Consider the following 20,849-nt stretch of genomic DNA (forward strand, 5'->3'; position numbering starts at 1 on the left):
TGGGGAAGGATGTGTTTTAGCATGCCCCTTACAATGGACATAACTTGAATCTTCAACACATTGTTTTAAAAGCCTTTATTCAGTGGGGAAGGATGTGTTTTAGCAAGCCCCTTACAATGGACATAACTTGAATCTTCAACACATTGTTTTAAAAGCCTTTATTCAGTGGGGAAGGATGTGTTTTAGCATGCCCCTTACAATGGACCTAACTTGAATCTTCAACACATTTTGAAAATAAAAAGATTGGCTCGAAAGGATTAGCTGTAAAACACAATTGATAGTTATCACAGCATGCACATACTGTAGTTATCACAGCATGCACATAGTTATCACAGCATGCACATCACATCATGCACATAGTTATCACAGCATGCACATAGTTATCACAGCATGCACATCACATCATGCACATAGTTATCACAGCATGCACATCACATCATGCACATAGTTATCACATCATGCACATAGTTATCACAGCATGCACATACAGTAGTTATCACAGCATGCACATTTTCTGTGCAATTTCTCTGATTATTATTTACTGTGTAAAGTTGCAAACCTTTATGATATGTCGTTACGGAGCTCAGGGACAACATGATGTTTGTGGTTGTACATATCACTGGAATGAACGTATTCAGTGGCTAAAATGTCATTTTGTTTTTATATACTAAACTGAAATCGAAGTGTTCTTGTCAATGATGGTTCAGTTTCCATCGCTTCCCAAAAGACAACAAATCAAAAAGTATATGTCTGAAAAACGTAAACTTAAAAAAGTCTGCCAAACACGCTACATTGTTTATACTATAAAGGGGTAAGTTGCTCCACTTTTGAAGCAAGACCTGAAGGGAGGTAGGATACTAGTGGATTAACATGGTTTTGAAACAAAAACACAATAAAGTTTTTATCATTCATTTCATTTGTACAACACTCATCCAACTCAAATACAGTGTCCCTCCTCTCCACGAGGGGGCACTCCAGTGCTGCATTACACTCATAACTCAGAACAATGCTCCTGTGCTGCATTACACTCATAACCCAGAACACGTCATTGGCTAGAAGGCATGTCTGGGCTTGTCTGGGCATGTCTGGCAGTTATATGATAAAGGGGCGAGTCAATATATCCAATGCATTCGCAATAGAAACCTTTTTTTTTTCTTTTTTACAAAAACCTTCCAGAGTGTTAACATATTCTCTGTGCACCACTGTCATCATCATCACCATCATCATCATTTCTGCTAATAAGGAGGTCATGATTTATGTGCAGTTAGCTTGTTTATCTCTATTCAGGATTATGCAAAAAACTAGTTGTAGCTTGGTCACAGGAAGAACCTGATAAACCTGTTTGACCATGAATCATGGACAGCCTAAAGATATTAATATTTGTGCTACTGTCTTAATACTGCTGCAGTATATGTATATGTGTATTATATATATATATATATATATAAACATGGTTTCTCTGATCACTAGAAGCTGTGAGAGCACATACTGGAGGCCCAGATTTACCAGAAGCAAAGACCTTAGACATTCTGACTTGTGTGGTGTAAAAATGTAAATAACAGGTAGGACACTTGTCAGTTGTGAGTTTTTGAAATCTATATACAAACTTACCCAGAAGAGAGGCTTTGGAGTTTCAGTAATATAGTGTCAGTGACATCGAATTAACTGAATGATGAAACTATGTCTATTTTACAGATGGTCTGAATGGCAGGAAACCTTAGCAGTAGAATGGTACTGACCAAGCCCATGCCTGTTTAAGTACAGTAATTCAGCAGAGACCAGGCTGTTGGTCTAGCTGAGGGTTGTCAACTGCACACAGGTACTCAGTTGCATGGCCTTGGAGGACTTCTGCACTCTCTGAGCGACCTTCTTCTTCTTCTTATAATTATTGTTATTATTATTATTATTATTATTATTAATTGTTATCTTTACTATTATTCTTCTTTAATATGATTATCTTTATAATGTGAGGGGTAATGCATAATCTGCTGGTCAGTATACGTAGGGAAACATATCTCAACATTGCCCAGCTTATTATACGTCAAAACAAGAAAATGAACACCCATTATGTCATGTTTTTGTGGCAGCAGTAATATGAAGACAAGGGGGACCTTCAAATGTTGGAAATGACATTCAATTCAATCAAACAGTCTTCAGTGTTTTGGGAAACCGTACGTATAGTAACATTTCTATAGAGAAGCCTAGCTTGCTCTGGTATATATAATATATAATAATGTCATTATGTGTTGCGTGTCATAGCTAATATCTAGGGTTGTTTCTCACACAGGTAAGGCGGAGATGCTTCTCCCGTTGCTGTTGTTGTTGTTGTTGTTCTTGTCCTCCACTGTGTCCGTTCTGCAGGGACAGAGAGCGGTGCTCCACTGCCATGGTCCTCTCCCTCCTCCATCCTGCTTCTGTTCTCTCGCTCCTCCATCCTCCTCTCTCTCCCTCTTTCTTTCTCCTCCATCCTCCTCTCTCATCTCCAGCTCCACTGTGGACTCTTCTGCCATCAGATGGTCATTCTGAGGCCCCTTACCACGCTCTGGGTCTGTCAATCAAAACCATACAGCAACAACAAAGACCCAACAAAACAAAAACACAAAATTAGTAAACTGTACAGATCAAAGAGATGTTTTACAAGTGTTTTAACAGATGGTTTAACAGAACCAGTGGTCATTCGTATAAGACTTCATGGGAAGCACTTGTCTGTTGAATACTAATGATCACAGTACTCATCCCATGACTAACAGGTCTCTCAGTCAAAATCACACAATAACAGCAAACCAATAACGACATCATTATCATACACCGACGTGATAACATTAAAATCATGGTGGTCACTTTGATAATTTGTACAGTTCTCTATATGTTGCTATGGGATTTAATAGAATGTAAATATGTTATGCATCTGATGAAGAAGGAATACACATCATACCAGTGCTGTTGTATGGGGATGATGAGCTGCTTTTGTTCCCAGTGCCTAGACAGAGGCCTAAAGATAAACGATATATTTGATCATTAACCTTGTGCAATCTTGTCACAGCATGTAAGTGACCTCACTGCAAAAAAATTAAATATATCCAAGTGTTATTAATCTTATACGAGAATGCTGGCAAGTACGACACTCCATCTGGCATATATATATATTTTTTTTTTCTTTGTTTTGCCAATGACACTAATTACATTAGATAAGCAGTGCTTCATTACTAGCCGTGACATCCATATATGGTTTTAACATTTCACATATGACACGTGGGCAAGATCTCAAAATAAATCTAGCTCATGTTATACATGTTGAAGAAGCTTATGTACATTTGGGAAGTAAGTAAATCTGTAGCAGAGCAAAACAACCCAGAAACACTTACAGATAATAAAGGTCAGTATCAGTAGCCCCAACAGACAAGCAGTTGCTGGGATACCGATGTGCCACACCCTCCTGTCAGCAGGGGGCGCTACTGACTCTTCCTTGCCACCATCTGTGGGACACCAATACAGTAGTACTGTCAATGTCAATGACGCAATATCAATATCAAGTCATTGCATAAGGAGGTGATGTGTGAAACGTAAGAGAGCTCTTACTCACCATCTTTTCTCTCCACTGTCCACAGGTCAATCAGTGTTGTCTTACAGTCCAGGCTGCCATAACATACAACACACTGAAAGGTGGTGAGGTTGTCGTGCTCAGAGACGTTGCGTAACTCCAGGCTGAAGTTGCCAAACTGCAGCTGACTGGTGAAGAGCCGGGTCTTGTTATGGTAGGCAGGGGACTGATGTTCAAACTCTTCCCGGCCTTTGATGAAGACGTGAACCACCTCGTGTCTTTTGGCTGTTTGCCAGAAGAGCCGGAGGTCACGCAGAGAGGGAGGGGGGTCTGGGAGGTCGCAGGGCAGGAGAGCGGTCTGGCCGAGAGTCGCGAGCAACTGCAGGGCTTTAGGGGCTTTAGGGGCTGCAGTGTCTTTCGTCGTCTGTGGCTGCACCTCTGGGGCTGTATGCTGGTGCAAGGCCTCATGGGTAAGTGCTCCAACCCCACCTGTGGACACAGATAACATCTCAAATGTACTGAGGGTGTGAGTGATGACGTGATGGAGGCATCCTCTCTCCCGCTGCTTTCACTTCTTATTTCATTGTCTTTCACAGACACAAACACAAGCACAAAACCATGGGGCTTTAGGGCCTGCAGGGGCTTTAGGGGCTGCAGTGTCCTTTGTGGTCTGTGGCTGCACCTCTGGGGCCATATGCTGGTGTAAGGCCTCATGGGTAACTGGACATACTGTTGGGGAGATAACTGTATCCTGAGTTCAGACACGTCCTGTACACATCATCACATCTCATGTTAGTCATGTATATATATATATATATATATATATATAGTCATGTGCTGCTGAGTGTGTGTGTGAGGACATAAGGGGGGCAGCCATGGCCTACTGGTCAGCGCTTCGGACTTGTAACCGGAGGGCTGCAAGGGTCGAACCCGATCAATAGGCACGGCTGAAGTGCCCTTGAGCAAGGCACAAAGTCCCTCACTGCTCCCCAAGCGCCGCTGTTGTTGCAGGCAGCTCACTGCGCCGGGATTAGTGTGTGCTTCACCTCACTGTGTGTTCACTGTGTGCTGAGTGTGTTTCACTAATTGATTGGGATGAATGCAGAGACCAAATTTCCCTCACAGGATCAAAAGATTATATATACTTATACTTATACTTATACTTACTCAAGACGGACCACAGATTTGTGTCCTGATACTCAGTGGAAGCAGCTGCAAAGCTGTGCATGCTTTGTTTTGCTTGGCTACAAATGCATAGCAATACATTTATGTTTTGTTTCTTGTTGTTGTTGTTGTTGTTGTTTTCCCTTCTGAAGATAAATACATATCAACCATAATTAACCACAATGTTTGCAATGAATTGAATTTCCCCTTTGGGATCAATAAAGTATCTATCTATCTACTGTATCTATCTATCTCTATGTGCCCTGTCCGTATCTCAAAGGGGAATGCCGTAGTTCTCTACCCTGGAAATCCAGAGTTCTCGCGAGAGCACAATGGAATTGTCTCTGCGAGACACTCTGGCACAGAGCAATGATGCACATTACTTTTTCCCCAACATTTCTGGGAACCAGCTAAACTGCTGCAACGTTGGAGGACTGTACACATTGGTCGTAGTGTTATCCCATTGCGTCGAAGTCCGAAATCATTCAAAGTAAACATGGCCTAGTGTTATCCAATTGCGTGCAGTGAGATTTTTAAATGCATGCTTGTTGCCGCCCCTCGAGTTGGGCCATTACATTGCTCTTTGCCAGACCCTTAATCTTTCTAGATTATCAGGGTCTGGATTTTCCTCAGGCTAGCAGTTATCATGTTAGCAGCTGTAATGCTAGCAGCTGTAATGCTAGCAGTTATCATGTTAGCAGCTGTAATGTTCCCTTTTCCTTTGTCAAAGAACACGTTCAATAAGCAATTATCAACCCCGCCCCCAGAAAAAAACTAAAAATATGCAGACAGACACATGTACAAACACACACACACAGGTACGTTCGCGCACACACAGACACACACACACACACACACACACATGTACGTGCATGCACACATATTCTAACGCACTCACACTTCAACTCCATACCTACGTAAGGGCACAAACATTCGGATGGACTCTCTCACACACACACACACACACACACACATACACACATACGCACTCACACACGCATATATGTGCATGTACACACATCCAGAGGCACTCTCTCTCTCACACACACACACACACACACATGTGCGCACACATCCAGACGCACTCTCTCTCTCACACACACACACACGTTTACACACATCCGGACACTCTCTCTCTCTCACACACACACACGCGTGCACACACATCCAGACGCACTCTCTCTCTCACACACACACACATACGCACTCACACACACACACGTGCACACATATCCGGACGCACTCACACTACAGCTCCACACGTGCTCATTATCCGCCATGTTTCTGTAACATGGTTTACAGAACACACCCACTCACAAACCGTCACAAATAAAACACACACAAACACACAAGCCAAGCCAAACTCAGATAAGAATCACTCTGCAACTCTCTCTCTCTCTCTCTCACGCACACACAGTTGCATATTCTCATGTTGACTAATTTGAGAAACGAACTGAGAATGGAAAGTCTCACCTGAATACGCGATCATCAGGAACAGTAGCACAGACTTCCGGCAGGAGAACATGCTGAAAGTAAAGCAAAACAAACCACATTCACAAGCACAAACTCACACACACACACACACACTCTCTTGAAAGGGTCTATAGCACAGCAAGAAGATCAGAATAAAGCCCAACCCAACCTGCCTGGTGACTCTGAGGCCAGAGACTGTGCTGCGGAGCTGCAACGAGCACGCCTGCACAGCGCGACTGCTGTTCCAAGAGAAGGAAGCTGCAGATTGTGACACTTTCTGTGGCCCTCGGTGTGGGAGGAGCTCAACGGGGGCAAATAGGGGACAAACAGAGACAACGAGAACAGAAGAAACATGTCCCTGAAGACCTGCAGTTAGTGCTGAACGGGGACAAACAGACACAACAAGAACAGAAGAAACACGTCCCTGAAGACCTGCGGTTAGTGCTCTGATTAGCAAGTGTCTATGCAAAATGATGTGTGCGTGTGCGTGTGTGTGTGCGTCTCTCTCTCTCTCTGTGTGTGTGTGTGTGTGTCTCTCTGTGTGTGTGTGTGTGTGTGTGTGTGTGTGTGTGTGTGTGTGTCTGTGTGTGTGTGTTTTGTGATTTTGATTGAGACCATGCTGGTAAAGAGGGAAGCTATGGGGTTGGGCACTTTCTGTGGCCATCGGTGTGGTAGCGAGTTGAGGGGGTTGAGCTGAGGACACAACAGAGAAGAAAACACACTTGAGATGTGTGTTAAACACACAGAGGATTAAACACACTGAAAATGTTCAATTTGGGGCTTTGCAATGTGTGTTAAACCTTGTTCAATTTGGGGCCTTGCAATGTGTGTTAAACCTTGTTCAATTTGGGGCCTTGCAATTAAGCAATATAGCAGGAGTGAGAGTGGGGTTGGTCATGGATATTCCCCATTGTTGTTGACCCGCATGCAGGCGGAGGCAGTGGAAGCCAGGCAACAACAGCCGTGGGAATATCCACAACCAATCCCACGATCCATAAAGTGCTATATATTGCTTTTTACATAAAATAATTCTACCACAAACTCACAAACTAAATAATCTGAAAACACCCATTGTTTAAAAATGTTAATTTAAAAGCCATCGTTCTTACGCATCAAAAAGCGAAGTTCCCTTTTCAATAGACAGCGTCTTGGTTGCTAGGTAACCAACATTCCAGATCCTCATTTACGGTCTTTGTGGTTTACTTGTCTTCTTGAAAGAAATGTTGAAAGTCGGGCTGAAATCACATTCATATCTAGGTTTGCTGCATGCATGTTACAAGGACACTGGGCCATGTCATGTAAGGGACATGGTACTGCAAAAAAACGGAAACATAGCCTACATTGCAGAACCACTCAACTTTATTAATTTATGGTGAATAAATGTTACACTACTGTGCACAGCCTGACGTGACGATGCTAGCACGTTAGCAGCGGTTAGCTAACTATGCTAACGTTAGTTATCTACAAGTCTCCTCCAAGTGACAATCATAGTATACACAATGCTGGCAAAACTGAGAACAATTAGCATCCTCGTTTATCTTACTTACATTGAGTTGACTGTGTGGCTTAATCCACAGATGTGGTGAAGCACTGTTTCGTTATGGTTTGCTAAGGAGTAACCCATTGCTTAAAATAGTGGAGAGCTGGGATGAGAACATTGTGTCAAATCTTCACATTGTATCGCGGAGTGATTTATTATTAGCTGTGCAAAGTCTGAGTTGAAATGTCCAGGGATATTCCAACTCATGGAATGTCTCTCGGCCAATCAGAAACAAATAAATAGTTCCATAGAACCCAATTGCTGTATAATGTGTGTTAAACCTTGTTCAATTTGGGGCCTTGCAATGTGTGTTAAACCTTGTTCAATTTGGGGCCTTGCAATGTGGACCTACTACCATCTCCAACCCATATCAGAAATGAATCGAATGGCAGATTTGCAAAAACACAAATGCTGTTTTTAAGTGAAATTAAATTCATTCATTGTTAACCAATGAATAGGTCTTTACAGTTGGGCAGGTAAACTGCTGTTCATTATGGAGAATGAAAGCTAGATAAAGAGAAACATATATTGACACATTCATTGACCAGACTGACACACATTATGATGTATTTAATGATTGACATTGACATATTGACTAATAGATTGACCCATAATGAAAGATAGATTGACATAAAGATATGTCACAACAATTCCATAGCTGATATTCCATCAATACCTCAAAATTAAGGCCTAAAAAAAAAACACACACAGAAGGCTCATAACAGAAGAACATGTTGGGTATATAATGAAAAAACAATAGTCATGAAAGTACTCTTTAGGAGTAACAAAGGATTCTTTAATTACAGTGGAGTTGAATCCAACTGCTAAAGGGACATGAGAAATGGCTAGAATCTGTGGAACTGGATATACAGTATCACTGATCTTTCAGCACTGCATATCGACATAAAACACAAATAAAATACTATATATTTATACTATATATTTTGTAAAGATCTAAGGAGTAAGAAAGTCCATTTTCTGTGGAAGTGCCCTCCAATTTCATGTGCAGTATTTCTCTCTCTCCACGAGATGGCGCCACACACACACTGCTGCATTACTTTTGATGACCTCATGGCATGTTTGGGCATGTCTAGCCCTCACTGTAACCATGTGATCATGGACAGGAATCATTTGACAGTGATGTAATCTACTTGCCCTACTGTGTTTACTATTTTGACCTACTACTCCCATAATAATAATAATAATAATAATAATAATAATAATAATAATAATAATATATTTATATAATAATATAATAATAATATGTTTTGATTGTGTTTCCTGGTGATCTTCCTCTGTGCTGTATCTACTAAGAATAAGAATGAGAACTGTCCTCCAGTTCCCCCTCCACTCCCCATTCTCCTCTTCCCCCTCTCTCTCCTCCCCTCTCTCCTCCCTCCTCCATTCCTCTCTCTCTCTTTTCCACTCCTCCATTGTCCTCTTATTGTACCTTTCTTTCCACTTCTCCATTTCCCTCTACTCACTCTCTCCAACTTTCTGTCCTCCTTCCTCTTCCTCCCCCCTTTTCCTCTTCTCCATTCTATTCTCCCTCTCTTTCCTCTTCTCCTCCTTCCTCCTCTCTCTCCTCTCTCTCCTCCTTCCTCATCTCTCTCCCTCTCTCTCTCTCTTTCCTCCATCCTCCTCTCTCTCCCTCTCTCTCTTTCCGCCACACTCTTATCTCATCTCCAGCTCGACCGTGGACTCTTCTGCCACCCAGTGGCCATGCTGAGGTACCTCACCACGCTCTGGGTCTGTAAGGCAAAAGCACACAATAACAGAACAACACATTAACACACGTTGCCACACTGGCATTATTGCACATGCTACGGTAACATTTGTATTCTGTTTTATTGAACAGAACCAGTACACTGATTCCAGGCTGCATGGAAGCCCGTCAAAATCACACAAAAGGAGCAAAACAATAACATTACATCATCATTATACAATGCCATTGTAACATAAAAAAACATGCTGACACATCAAGGTAGATTTAATGATTGTGCAGTTCTGTACAGGTTGGTATGTAGTGAAACAAGATGGAATTAGGACATCATGGATTTGGAAGAATAATGAATGAAACACTCACCAGTATTGTTATCTCGGGGTGAAGAGTTGCACTTATTTCTTGCAGCTGGGCAGAAACACAAAGTTCATAACACACATCCAACATTAACCTGGCATGATTTTGAAGTTTATATATGAAGATAAATAACTTTCACAGGATGTCTTTAAAGCAAAGCAAAACAAACCCCAAAACCTTACCGAGTAGCAGCACCAGGGAAATACCAACCGCTGCTGGGATACTGATGAACCAATACACCCTGCTATCAGTAGGGAGAGCTCTTGACTTATTCTCAAAACCATCTTTGGGAGACAAACACAGAAGTACAGTCCCCATAAAACAGGTAGGCTATACAGACACTTGCTATCACCAGTTATCATGTGTACTGTAGGTGCATCTGAGCAATTTATACCCTGTATATACTGTATGTGTTTATATGTGTCTAGATGAGTCTATATTGACTGCAGAACTACAGCTAATAAGGCAATAAAGCATGATATTCCTTACCATCTTTATGCAATATCAGCAAAGAAACATTGTTCAGGAATTTAGGACCTATAATTCCATCATAAAGTGCAAGACACTGAAAGGTGGTGAGGTTGTCGTGCTCAGAGACGTTGCGTAACTCCAGGCTGAAGTTGCCAAACTGCAGCTGATTGGTGAAGAGCCGGGTCCTGTTGTGGTAAGCGGAGGACTGATGCATAAACTCCTCATGGCCTTTGTTGAAGACGTGAACCACCTCCACTGGGCGCTTATAGATCTTCTCCACCTGGCTGTTGTCTTTGGTGGACCAGTACACACGGACCTCATTCAGAGAGGTGGGGAGGTATGGTAGAAGACAAGGAAGCAAAACCGTCTGGCCCAGAGCCACCTGCAGTGGCTGGTCTGCGGGGAGGCCAGTGGAAGTGTTGGGTGCAGACTGGTGCTCAGTGACCTCTTGACCTGGATACTGCTGCGGTTCTTCATGGGTAACAACTCCAACCCCACCTGTAGACACAGGATAGCATGGAACCATTGTTTTAATCTGTAGCCCCCGGACTGGACCCCCGAAAGGAGGGTAGGGCGGACATAGTTTTCTGTGAATATCTCGAGGACCGTAGGGTTTAGGAGGACCACCTTTTTTTGTATGTTGATCTTAAGGGGCCATGTCAACCCATTCCATAACCACTCATTTCATGTATAGTGCCACCTAGTTAAAAATGAAAAAGTAAAAATGAGGTGTTGTAATCAATAATCTCCACAATATCTCTGGCTGACATGGTCAAAACTGCACGAAATTGAAAGTGTAGAATCATTATGACACCCTCTGAATGCATGCCAAGTTCGTGGACTTTCGTTCATGGGGGGCCATACAATAAATTAATTTATGTGTACATTTAGTGACCATACACCAACAGAGTTTTCTGTGAATATCTTGAGAACCGTAGGGCCTAGGATGATCAATTTTTTGAATATGTTTGCCTCCAGGGGTCATGTTAACCCATTCCATATGCACACATGTGCATAAACAGATATTCACACACACACACATACATTCACAGTAATCATACGTATGACACATACACACACAGTAGACATATGTGCGCATGGATGCACATGCACACACACAGGCACACCCACAAGCACATGTACGCACGTGCACACACACACACACACACATACACACACACACACACACACACACACACACACATAAACATGTACACGTACACGCACACCTGCACACAATTCAAGAATTCATCTCAGAATTATGAACAAGCAAGATGGGGGTGGGGTTGTATAAAATGTATTTTACATTTGAAATCTATGAACTAATCATGTTTTGGTAACAAATATCAATCCCAATGTCCTATTGCAGTGACAGCGACACTGTACTGCAGGAGATGTTTTCCTTTGCATGAATGTTAAATTGAGGTCCTAACTCACCATGGTTGTTAAAGATCCCATGGCACTTATCGCAAAGAGTGGGTGGTTCCCTGATTTGCTTTATTTATGTACACATACATAGAGACATACAAACACATACACACACACATAAAAACACACACACACACAAAGACACATAAACACACACACACTACACATGCACACACAGGACATGCACAAACACGCACACAGACACATAAACACACATACACATACACACATGCACCCATACAAACACACCTACATACATAAGCACACACACACACACACGACACACACACACACACACACACAAAAAACACACACAAAACACATATACACAAAAAACAACCACACATTCTGCACACACTCAATTACAAACACACAAAAAAGGAACAATGTAGGAAATTAACACAATTTGACAAGCGTGGCTTATTTTTGTGGAAAAAATGTGATGGACTAGGCGGCGGTCATATTTTGTACCGCTCTGGCTACTTCAGCCAATCGGTTACACAGTTTGCTAATCAATAAACAAAGCCTAGTTCACGTGTTGATTTAGACCTACAATAAAACCAATCTCTAAAATAGGCACTGCATTCTACGTTTTTTATTCTAACTTAAAATAGCTTTATGGATTATTTTTTTTCCAATTAGATCTACATTTACGTTTTACAATTAATTTTGGTGCAGCCTCTGAAGAATTATTCTTGCGAGTAGCATATTTTAACGTGCGGTTTTTGATTGTCATTACGCGATCACGTTAATTTTGAGAGCACTGATATACAGTAGCCTATAGTGTTTACATTTACAGGTCATTTGCGTTCCACCTGTCATATGCGCCCCTCACTTGTACTGGGTTGATGCCACCGAAAAATCTCACAGGCACACCTTAATTATAATTTCTGGCTAATTAGCCTAGTCGCCTGCTTTAGTTTTAGTGGTCACCTTGCTATTTTAAAGTTGTATCAGGTAGCTTAGTTGACTTTACATTCTCCTATGTGGGCCTAACACTTCAGCCATTTGGAACAAAAGAACACACCAGAATAGGCCTGTTTAGTAGGCCTAAGCAGGATTTGATGACCGCATTCCTACGCTTATAAAATGCAATTCAATGCAGAAGTAATCTAAGTATTCAGAATACGTTACTCAGATTGAGTAACGTAACGGAATACGTTACAAATTAAATTTTTGGGCATGTATTCTGTATTCTGTAACGGAATACGTTTTGAAAGTAACCCTCCCAACACTGTGTGTGCATGTGTGTGTGTGTGTGTGTGTGTGATGATGACATAATCTTGTACAGTCATCTCTCTCCCTCTGCCACTGCTTGTCTGCTTTCACTTCTTATTTCATTGCAAACACAAGCACAGAACCATGGTTTCATATTCATATTGCTTCACACACCAAGACAAAGAAACACAAGCCATTCAGGGTGTGACAAACACACACACACTCAAACACAAACAAACATACACACATAAACATAAACAAACTCACATTTGATTTACTTTATTTGATTCTACTTTACAAGTCAAGTTTCCTAAGAATGAAATGTTCAGTATTAAACCATGAGTTTTTACAGAATACACACACACACACACACACACACACACACACACACACACACACACACACACACACACACACACACAAACAGACACACACAATTAAACACACACACTGTTTAGGGAGTGAAATGTATTCACCACGGCAACCAAGTAGCTACACACTCACAAACACACATGCACACACGCACACACACGCACACACACACACACACACACACACACACACAGAAATACAAATAAAAAAAGAATACATTCAACAGGCAATATTGAATATCAATTGACAATATTGCACACATACTCCTCACAGAGTCACAAGCTTTCATGGAGACCCATTTTAGAATCGGACGGAGAATGAAGACTCACCAGAGCATGTGGTCAACGAGAGCAGCTCCGCAGCCACCAGCAGCACGGTGTTACGCCAGTGGAGCATCCTGAAAGCAACGCAAAACAAAGCAAGATAAGGGCCTGTCCCCCACACACACACACACACACACACACACATACAGGCAAATACACACACACATACAGACAAATACATATTGTGTTTAGCATAAGTCTGAGTCCCGACCCTCTTCACAAGGAAGTATAACAAAAGGAACTCCACAAGAACCTAAACTCCTCAGGAAGTGTTATGCTTGTTATATTTGAAAGGTCAATGAAGTCAGAGTGAAACTCACACTTGTGTCTCTCGGTAACAAAAAGAAAAAAAGGCCGCGGTTTCCGGTTTCCGCGCTTATATTGGTGGAGGACCTAATAAGCGCATGCGCTGAAGGAACATCAGAGTGAAACAAACAAACCAAATGAGGAATCGCACACTGATGGCGTGATGTGGTTCTGTAGTTCATCAACAGTGTCTGTGCCGGTGTGTGTGTGTGTCGTTCGATGGTGTTTTATGCCCCCAACGTCATCTTCCAGGCAGCGCTGCCACCGCTGAAGGCCCCTAATTCTAAACCTAACCCCAACCCTAACCCTAACCTTAACCTATGCCTGACCCTAGTGCCTTCCAGGCAGCGCTGCCTTGAAGACAACGTTGGGGGCATAAAATACCAAGAAACGTGTGTGTGAGACCACTGTTATGTTGTTGTAATGCAATTTACCGGAGCAACATCTCTACATATGTAGCGATCCAGTAAACTTGTCTGAGTTGGAAAGTGTCAGTCAAAAAAAAAATCTCACCGAAAAAGAAGAAGGGTTGATTTGTGTGTTCTTCTTCTTCAGTGAGGTTTTTTTGGCTGTTTACAAACGGAGTGCATTACCACCACCATCTGCTGGACTGAGGTGTAATGGCAAGTGTACCCCTCAGACTCGTAATGGCCGCCAGGTGAATAAGGAAAATTCACATGTCTGTGTCTGTGTATTGGAAACACACACACACACACACACACACAAACATGACCTCTTGGTCTCAACATAAAGCTCCCCTTTCTGAACTCCTTCCTCAGTGTATCTGTCATAACACACACACACACACACACATACATTCTCCATTAAAAGGTCTTGCAGTGGCATGTGTTGCTACCCTGTAAATGGAGAAATGAAGGACCTTCCATTCCCACCCCCACCCCACACTGAAACAACATCCAAAGAATATCAGAACATGTCAACTGATACGAGTTAAGAATGAACAAACTACTGAAAGGGTGAATCTGCTACTTTGTCTGGGCCCAGTGCTATCACATATTTGTTCCTGTTACCAACTAGCCACATTACTTTTCTAGGCCAGAAGAACAAGAGAAGTGCTGGGGATCTCAGTCAATTTTGAGGCCTAGCAAATGTGGGCTTACCATCTTCATTTTACTAACAGGATGCCATCTTAAATAATCCTGTATAATAATAATGTGTTTATCATAACTGCAGGTCAAAGGAAGAAGAGAAATGCTGGAGAAAATAACATATTTATTAAATACACACACATATATATATATATATATTAAATACACACACATATATATATATATATATTAAATACACACATATATATATATATATATATATATATATTAAATACACACACATATATATATATATATTAAATACACACACATATATATATATATATATTAAATACACACACATATATATATATATATTAAATACACATATATATATATATATATATTATATGCAGATACATAATCTCTGTCAATTTTGGGGCCTAGCAAATGTGGGCCTACACTCTTCAAACAAATGTGTTGTTTTTTAACACCTCCCCATGTCTAGATAGAGACAACACAGATTGTGTTGTTTCCAACACATTACTTTTGTTATTTGATACACAATCTGTGTTGAAAACAACACAGCTTGCGTTATTTTATTTTTTTTAAACATATCTCTGTGTTCAGATAGGGACAACACAGTTTTTGTTGTTTCCAACACATTCCTTTTATTATATATGGTTTTATGGGGGGCGGGTTCCCCATTACAGTGTCACAAGTATATTTCCGGGCATTACCTCATCAATGAGACTACCTTTTTAAATAGTCGTGTTATAATCACCGCTAGGAGGATGGAGGAATGGGAGAGGCCATGCTCCTATCGTTCCTTCACAAAATTAATTAGAAGGAGGGGCTCAGACTGGAGGAAGGGAGGGAGGACAGAGAAATGTTAAAAACAGACCACGTGAGAAAACCACATCGTGACAGCCATCTCTTGGGGTGTTTTTGTCTCTCCTCATTCTCGGTTTGCCTCATTCTCGGTTTGGTCTGCTCTGAAGACTACAGCAGGTGAGAGGGCATTTCCACACTCTTATTCACATGTGTGCTCATAGCCAACAGGTCTATCTGTAAACTACAGGCCTATCTGTAACCTACAGGCCTATCTGTAAACTACAGGCCTATCTGTAACCTACAGGTCTATCTGTAACCTACAGGCCTATCTGTAACCTGTACAAGACTCTGCTCTGCAGAAACAATGCCCGTATGGTGTGTGCTCATAGCCAACAGGTCTATCTCTAACCTACAGGCCTATCTGTAACCTACAGGCCTATCTGTAAACTACAGGCCTATCTGTAACCTGTACAAGACTCTGCTCTGCAGAAACAATGCCTGTATAGAGATCCGGACCCCACGTGACTACCAGTGTTCGGAACACCATTTTGGCAGTAAAAATGACCAGCGCCAGCGCCGAAGCTTTCAAACCATCGGAGTACTTATCTCACTTTAATTCGAATGACATTGAGCTTTATATTAAAAAAATAAATAGATTAAATATTACCGACCCATACAATGCCCCCGGGGTGCTTTTCACAAGTATCTCCGCTGAAAAAGACGTCCCAGATCTGCAGTATCCGGATATATATGACTACCTGATAAACTTTCCATCGTCCTTCTCGGGTGACTCTATAAAAGCCTACAAAAGTTTGGAGGGTTACAAATGGACTCAGTGTGGCTTTGTAACAAACATCCAGCTGTGGAATCTTCAAGCAAAAAAATGCTTTATCATTACTGGAAGGGTAAGTGTCCCAGTTTAATCGGTAGTGTAATGTTAGCATGGCTAGTAGGGGTCCGGGTTGTTTGTTTATGTTAGCTTGGCTAGCTACCGTGGTGCGTCTGCGGCTATCTGTAGCTAGTTTGTATCTTTGATGTTTGATGACATTTTTAATTTCATGTAACTTATAGGTTAATCATTCCCAAAGGCTTAATGACCCGCAGTTAAAGCCATGGATGGTGGTGAGGAATGATGGGGTTGTCTTGGGAGCCCACTGCCATGGCACAGCTGGACTTGGTGAGAGCTGCTCCCATGTGTCAGCTGTGTAGTTCAGCATATGGCAGCATAACAATGGCAGAAATGAAGCGATAGCTGTAACATCTAAGAAGTGCAAGTGGGCCACCCCAAGTGAGGACTCTGTAAAGAAAGTGGAGTATCAGCAGGGCAAAGACATAATTTTTAACAACTCTCAACAATATAAAAAAGGACAATCTTCGAAAGGTCATTCTGCCCCCCCAGCTTTCCCACCTCTGACCGCTGCTGAGCAAGCCCAACTCTATAACAACCTCTCCCAATGCCGCATACAAGAGGAGCAGATCATCAAACCAGTAGTCCTGTCTGTTGTCAAAGAGTATGCAGCATCCTATGTGCCAAAGGCTGTCATGCTGGATCTACCAGAACCCCTCACCAACCTGTATGACAAGCAGGCAAGAGACCTCAACCTGGCAGAGCTACAAGATCGAGCAGAAGCACTATTTGAAGACATAACTGTGACCAAGATCGAGCAGAAGCTTTTTATTTGAAGACATAACTGTGACCAAAGAACAGGTACAGAACATTTTATTTTGTTTAAAATAACAGGAGCTAATAACTGAAATCTAAAATCTATCATGTACTGCATGTGTACAGTCTGTGCTAACTTAAAATGTTATGTGTAACAGTTTGGATCGTCATGTTTTCAGAGTGATATTGTAGAGGAGGAGACCCGGGCCCAGTCCAAGTCCAAAACCTGGTTTGAGCAAAGGAGTGGCAGGGTAACAGGATCTAAGTGTTTATACTCTTTTGATCCCGTGAGGGAAATTTGGTCTCTGCATTTAACCCAATCGGTGAATTAGTGAAACACAAACAGCACACAGTGTACACACAGTGAGGTGAAGCACACACTAATCCCGGGCGCAGGGAGCTGCCTGCTACAATGGCTTCGCCGGGAGCAGTGAGGGGTTAGGTGCCTTGCTCAAGGGCACTTCAGCCGCAGCCCACTGGTCGGGGCTCAAACCGGCAACCCTCCGGTTACAAGTCCAGAGTGCTAACCAGTGGGCCACGGCTGCCCCATCTACCTTGAGAGCAGCCACAAAGACAGATATTAGAAAGCCTGCAGTGTCTCTGATAAGACAAATATGCTACCCAAAGTCCCATAGTTTCACCAGTGAGGCTACCAGGTATTCATTAACATAGAAGGATTAGGGTAAAATAGGGCATGCAGTGTGTATCTGCTCCTATGTGTAAAAATGTCATTTCCAGATGGTCAAGTGAATGTGATGTATGTAAAAGAACAGGGAGGGTAAATCCAGGAAGTACTATTCTAAAAAAGCAGGAGTGTAAAACCAAGTAGTATCCTTTTGAAAGTGCAGGGAGGTACCAGTGCGGGGTGGCATTACTATTGTCCAAAACTAATGTTATTGTTGTTTCTTCAGATGGGGATGCCAGCACGAGGAATTGGCAAGAAAATACTATGAAATGCAGCATTGCCTCTCACACACGGATGTCATGGTAGAAACAGCTGGATTCAGGATTTCACCCCTGCACCCATTTATTGGGGCCTCACCTGATGGATATGTTTCCTGCAGCTGCTGTGGTTCAGGTGTCATAGAAATTAAGTGCCCATTTTCTGTAAAGGACCTTTCTGTTAATGAGGCAGAAAATTCTGTTGCTCACTTTTGCCTTGAAAAAGATGCACAAGAAAAAATTAGACTGAAGCGGGACCATGCATACTATCATCAAGTGCAGATGCAGCTATTTGTTACTGACAAACCATATTGTGAATTTATTCTGTGGACTGAAAGGGGAAGCACTTCACCATTTGTTGAACGCATCACACCTGATGTGGCATTCTTTGACAAAGAATTGGAATGTGCTCGTGACTTCTTTAAAAAATGTATCATTCCAGAGCTGCTAGCCAAGTACTTTTCTGCGCCAAAACCAGCAGCAGCAGCTGATTATAGTCAACAACAGTGGTGCTACTGCCGTGAGCCAGAAGCAGGGAACATGTTGGTCTGTGCATCAGGTTTTTGTTCAGTTAAAAAGTTTCACCAAACCTGCCTTCCCATGAAAAAGGTCTCAAAACAGTGGGTATGTCCCAGCTGTCAAAAAGTAATCAATGCCCAAAAAAGAAAAAAACCTTAGTGAGGAGACTGTGAAATGAGTAAATAGTAGTAGCTGATACTGTGCTATCTTATTTATGAATAAACAGTTGTTAAACCAGCATTGTTCTCTTCCCCATCATTAGTATTAAGTATCTGTAGCAATCAGGGATATGAAACATGGGTAGGCCATTCATATCAAACACACCAGAACAAATATCTGGTTGGGTGGAAACTCAAGTTAGAATGGGTGGATGCTTGATCTGTAAAGAGAAACAGAATGTGATCGCATTATAATAGTGAGTGATCAAAATGATCAAAAGTAATGTCACAACAAGCAAGAAGTGAGTCACAGGTTTATTTGCTGGTTGAGCACATCTGTAGCCAGTCACATCAGTTTACTGTACATCCCCAGCACCACAGATTCAGACACATTTGCAAGTGCACAACATATGCTCACAATCTTGTCAAGGTAGGTCACATCATGTTCTCTGTCTATGTCTGTGAAACTTAGGGACCGTTCGTTATTTATAAACGGGATCACCGGAGGGATTTTGAGTGCTTCGATCAAGAGTTACATGACCCTCCCCTGCCTGCGCTATAATTTTCAACGACCCTCCAGCAGCATTTTGAAAACTGACATGACCCTCCCCGGCCAATTGTCGAGGTCTTCCGCCCACGCTCTTTACGCGCCATGAAAACACATCTACACATGCCACCGCCCCATAACCAACCTCTGCTCTCTGATCTCACACATCAGCGCTACGAGGACACATCTACACATGCCACCGCCCCATAACCAACCTCTGCTCTCTGATCTCACACACATCAGGACACATCTACACCACGGGGACACATCTACACATGCCACCGCCCCCATAACCAACCTCTGCTCTCTGATCTCACACATCAGCGCCACGAGGGACACATCTACACATGCCACCGCTTTATAACCAACCTCTGCTCTCTGATCTCACACATCAGCGCTACGAGGACACATCTACACATGCCACCGCCCTATAACCAACCTCTGCTCTCTGATCTCACACATCAGCGCTACGAGGACACATCTACACATGCCACCGCCCTATAACCAACCTCTGCTCTCTGATCTCACACATCAGCGCTACGAGGACACATCTACACATGCCACCGCCCCATAACCAACCTCTGCTCTCTGATCTCACACATCAGCGCTACGAGGACACATCTACACATGCCACCGCCCCATAACCAACCTCTGCTCTCTGATCTCACACATCAGCGCTACGAGGACACATCTACACATGCCGCTGATAAACCAACCCCTGATAACCAACCTCTGCTCTCTGATCTCACACATCAGGATTCACACATCACGAGGACACATCTACACATGCCACAACCTCTGCCCCATAACCAACCTCTGCTCTCTGATCTCACACATCAGCGCTACGAGGGACACATCTACACATGCCACCGCCTGCTCTCTGATAACCAACCTCTGCTCTCTGATCTCACACATCATCTGATCTCACACTTACTACGGACACATCTACACATGCCACCGCCTGATAACCAACCTCTGCTCTCTGATCTCACACATCAGCGCTACGAGGACACATCTACACATGCCACCGCCCTATAACCAACCTCTGCTCTCTGATCTCACACATCAGCGCTACGAGGACACATCTACACATGCCACCGCCCTATAACCAACCTCTGCTCTCTGATCTCACACATCAGCGCCACGGGGGACACATCTACACATGCCACCTGCCTCTATAACCAACCTCTGCTCTCTGATCTTACACATCAGCGCTTACGA

The 20,849-nt window shown here is 42.6% G+C and overlaps 2 protein-coding genes across 2 annotated transcripts; both read right to left on the reverse strand.

Moving 5' to 3' along the window:
- Positions 1-422: 422 nt before the first annotated feature.
- On the reverse strand, positions 423-7,361 carry LOC125292258. Its single transcript, XM_048239472.1, has 8 exons — positions 7,347-7,361; positions 6,794-6,871; positions 6,348-6,544; positions 6,179-6,231; positions 3,584-4,030; positions 3,366-3,476; positions 2,936-2,992; positions 423-2,548 (listed from the first exon to the last, which is right to left on the reverse strand). The coding sequence occupies exons 1-8, from the start codon at positions 7,359-7,361 to the stop codon at positions 2,280-2,282; spliced, it is 1,227 nt and encodes a 408-aa protein (XP_048095429.1). The 3' UTR covers positions 423-2,279.
- Positions 7,362-9,337: 1,976 nt separating this feature from the next.
- Positions 9,338-13,696, reverse strand: LOC125291730. The gene is made up of 5 exons (XM_048238581.1): positions 13,617-13,696; positions 10,288-10,767; positions 9,981-10,082; positions 9,805-9,849; positions 9,338-9,469 (listed from the first exon to the last, which is right to left on the reverse strand). Exons 1-5 carry the CDS (start codon positions 13,681-13,683, stop codon positions 9,393-9,395), a joined length of 771 nt encoding a protein of 256 aa, XP_048094538.1. The 5' UTR covers positions 13,684-13,696; the 3' UTR covers positions 9,338-9,392.
- Positions 13,697-20,849: the final 7,153 nt, after the last annotated feature.

Source organism: Alosa alosa, chromosome 3 (assembly GCF_017589495.1).
Source record: "Alosa alosa isolate M-15738 ecotype Scorff River chromosome 3, AALO_Geno_1.1, whole genome shotgun sequence".
NCBI classification, from domain to species: domain Eukaryota; kingdom Metazoa; phylum Chordata; class Actinopteri; order Clupeiformes; family Clupeidae; genus Alosa; species Alosa alosa.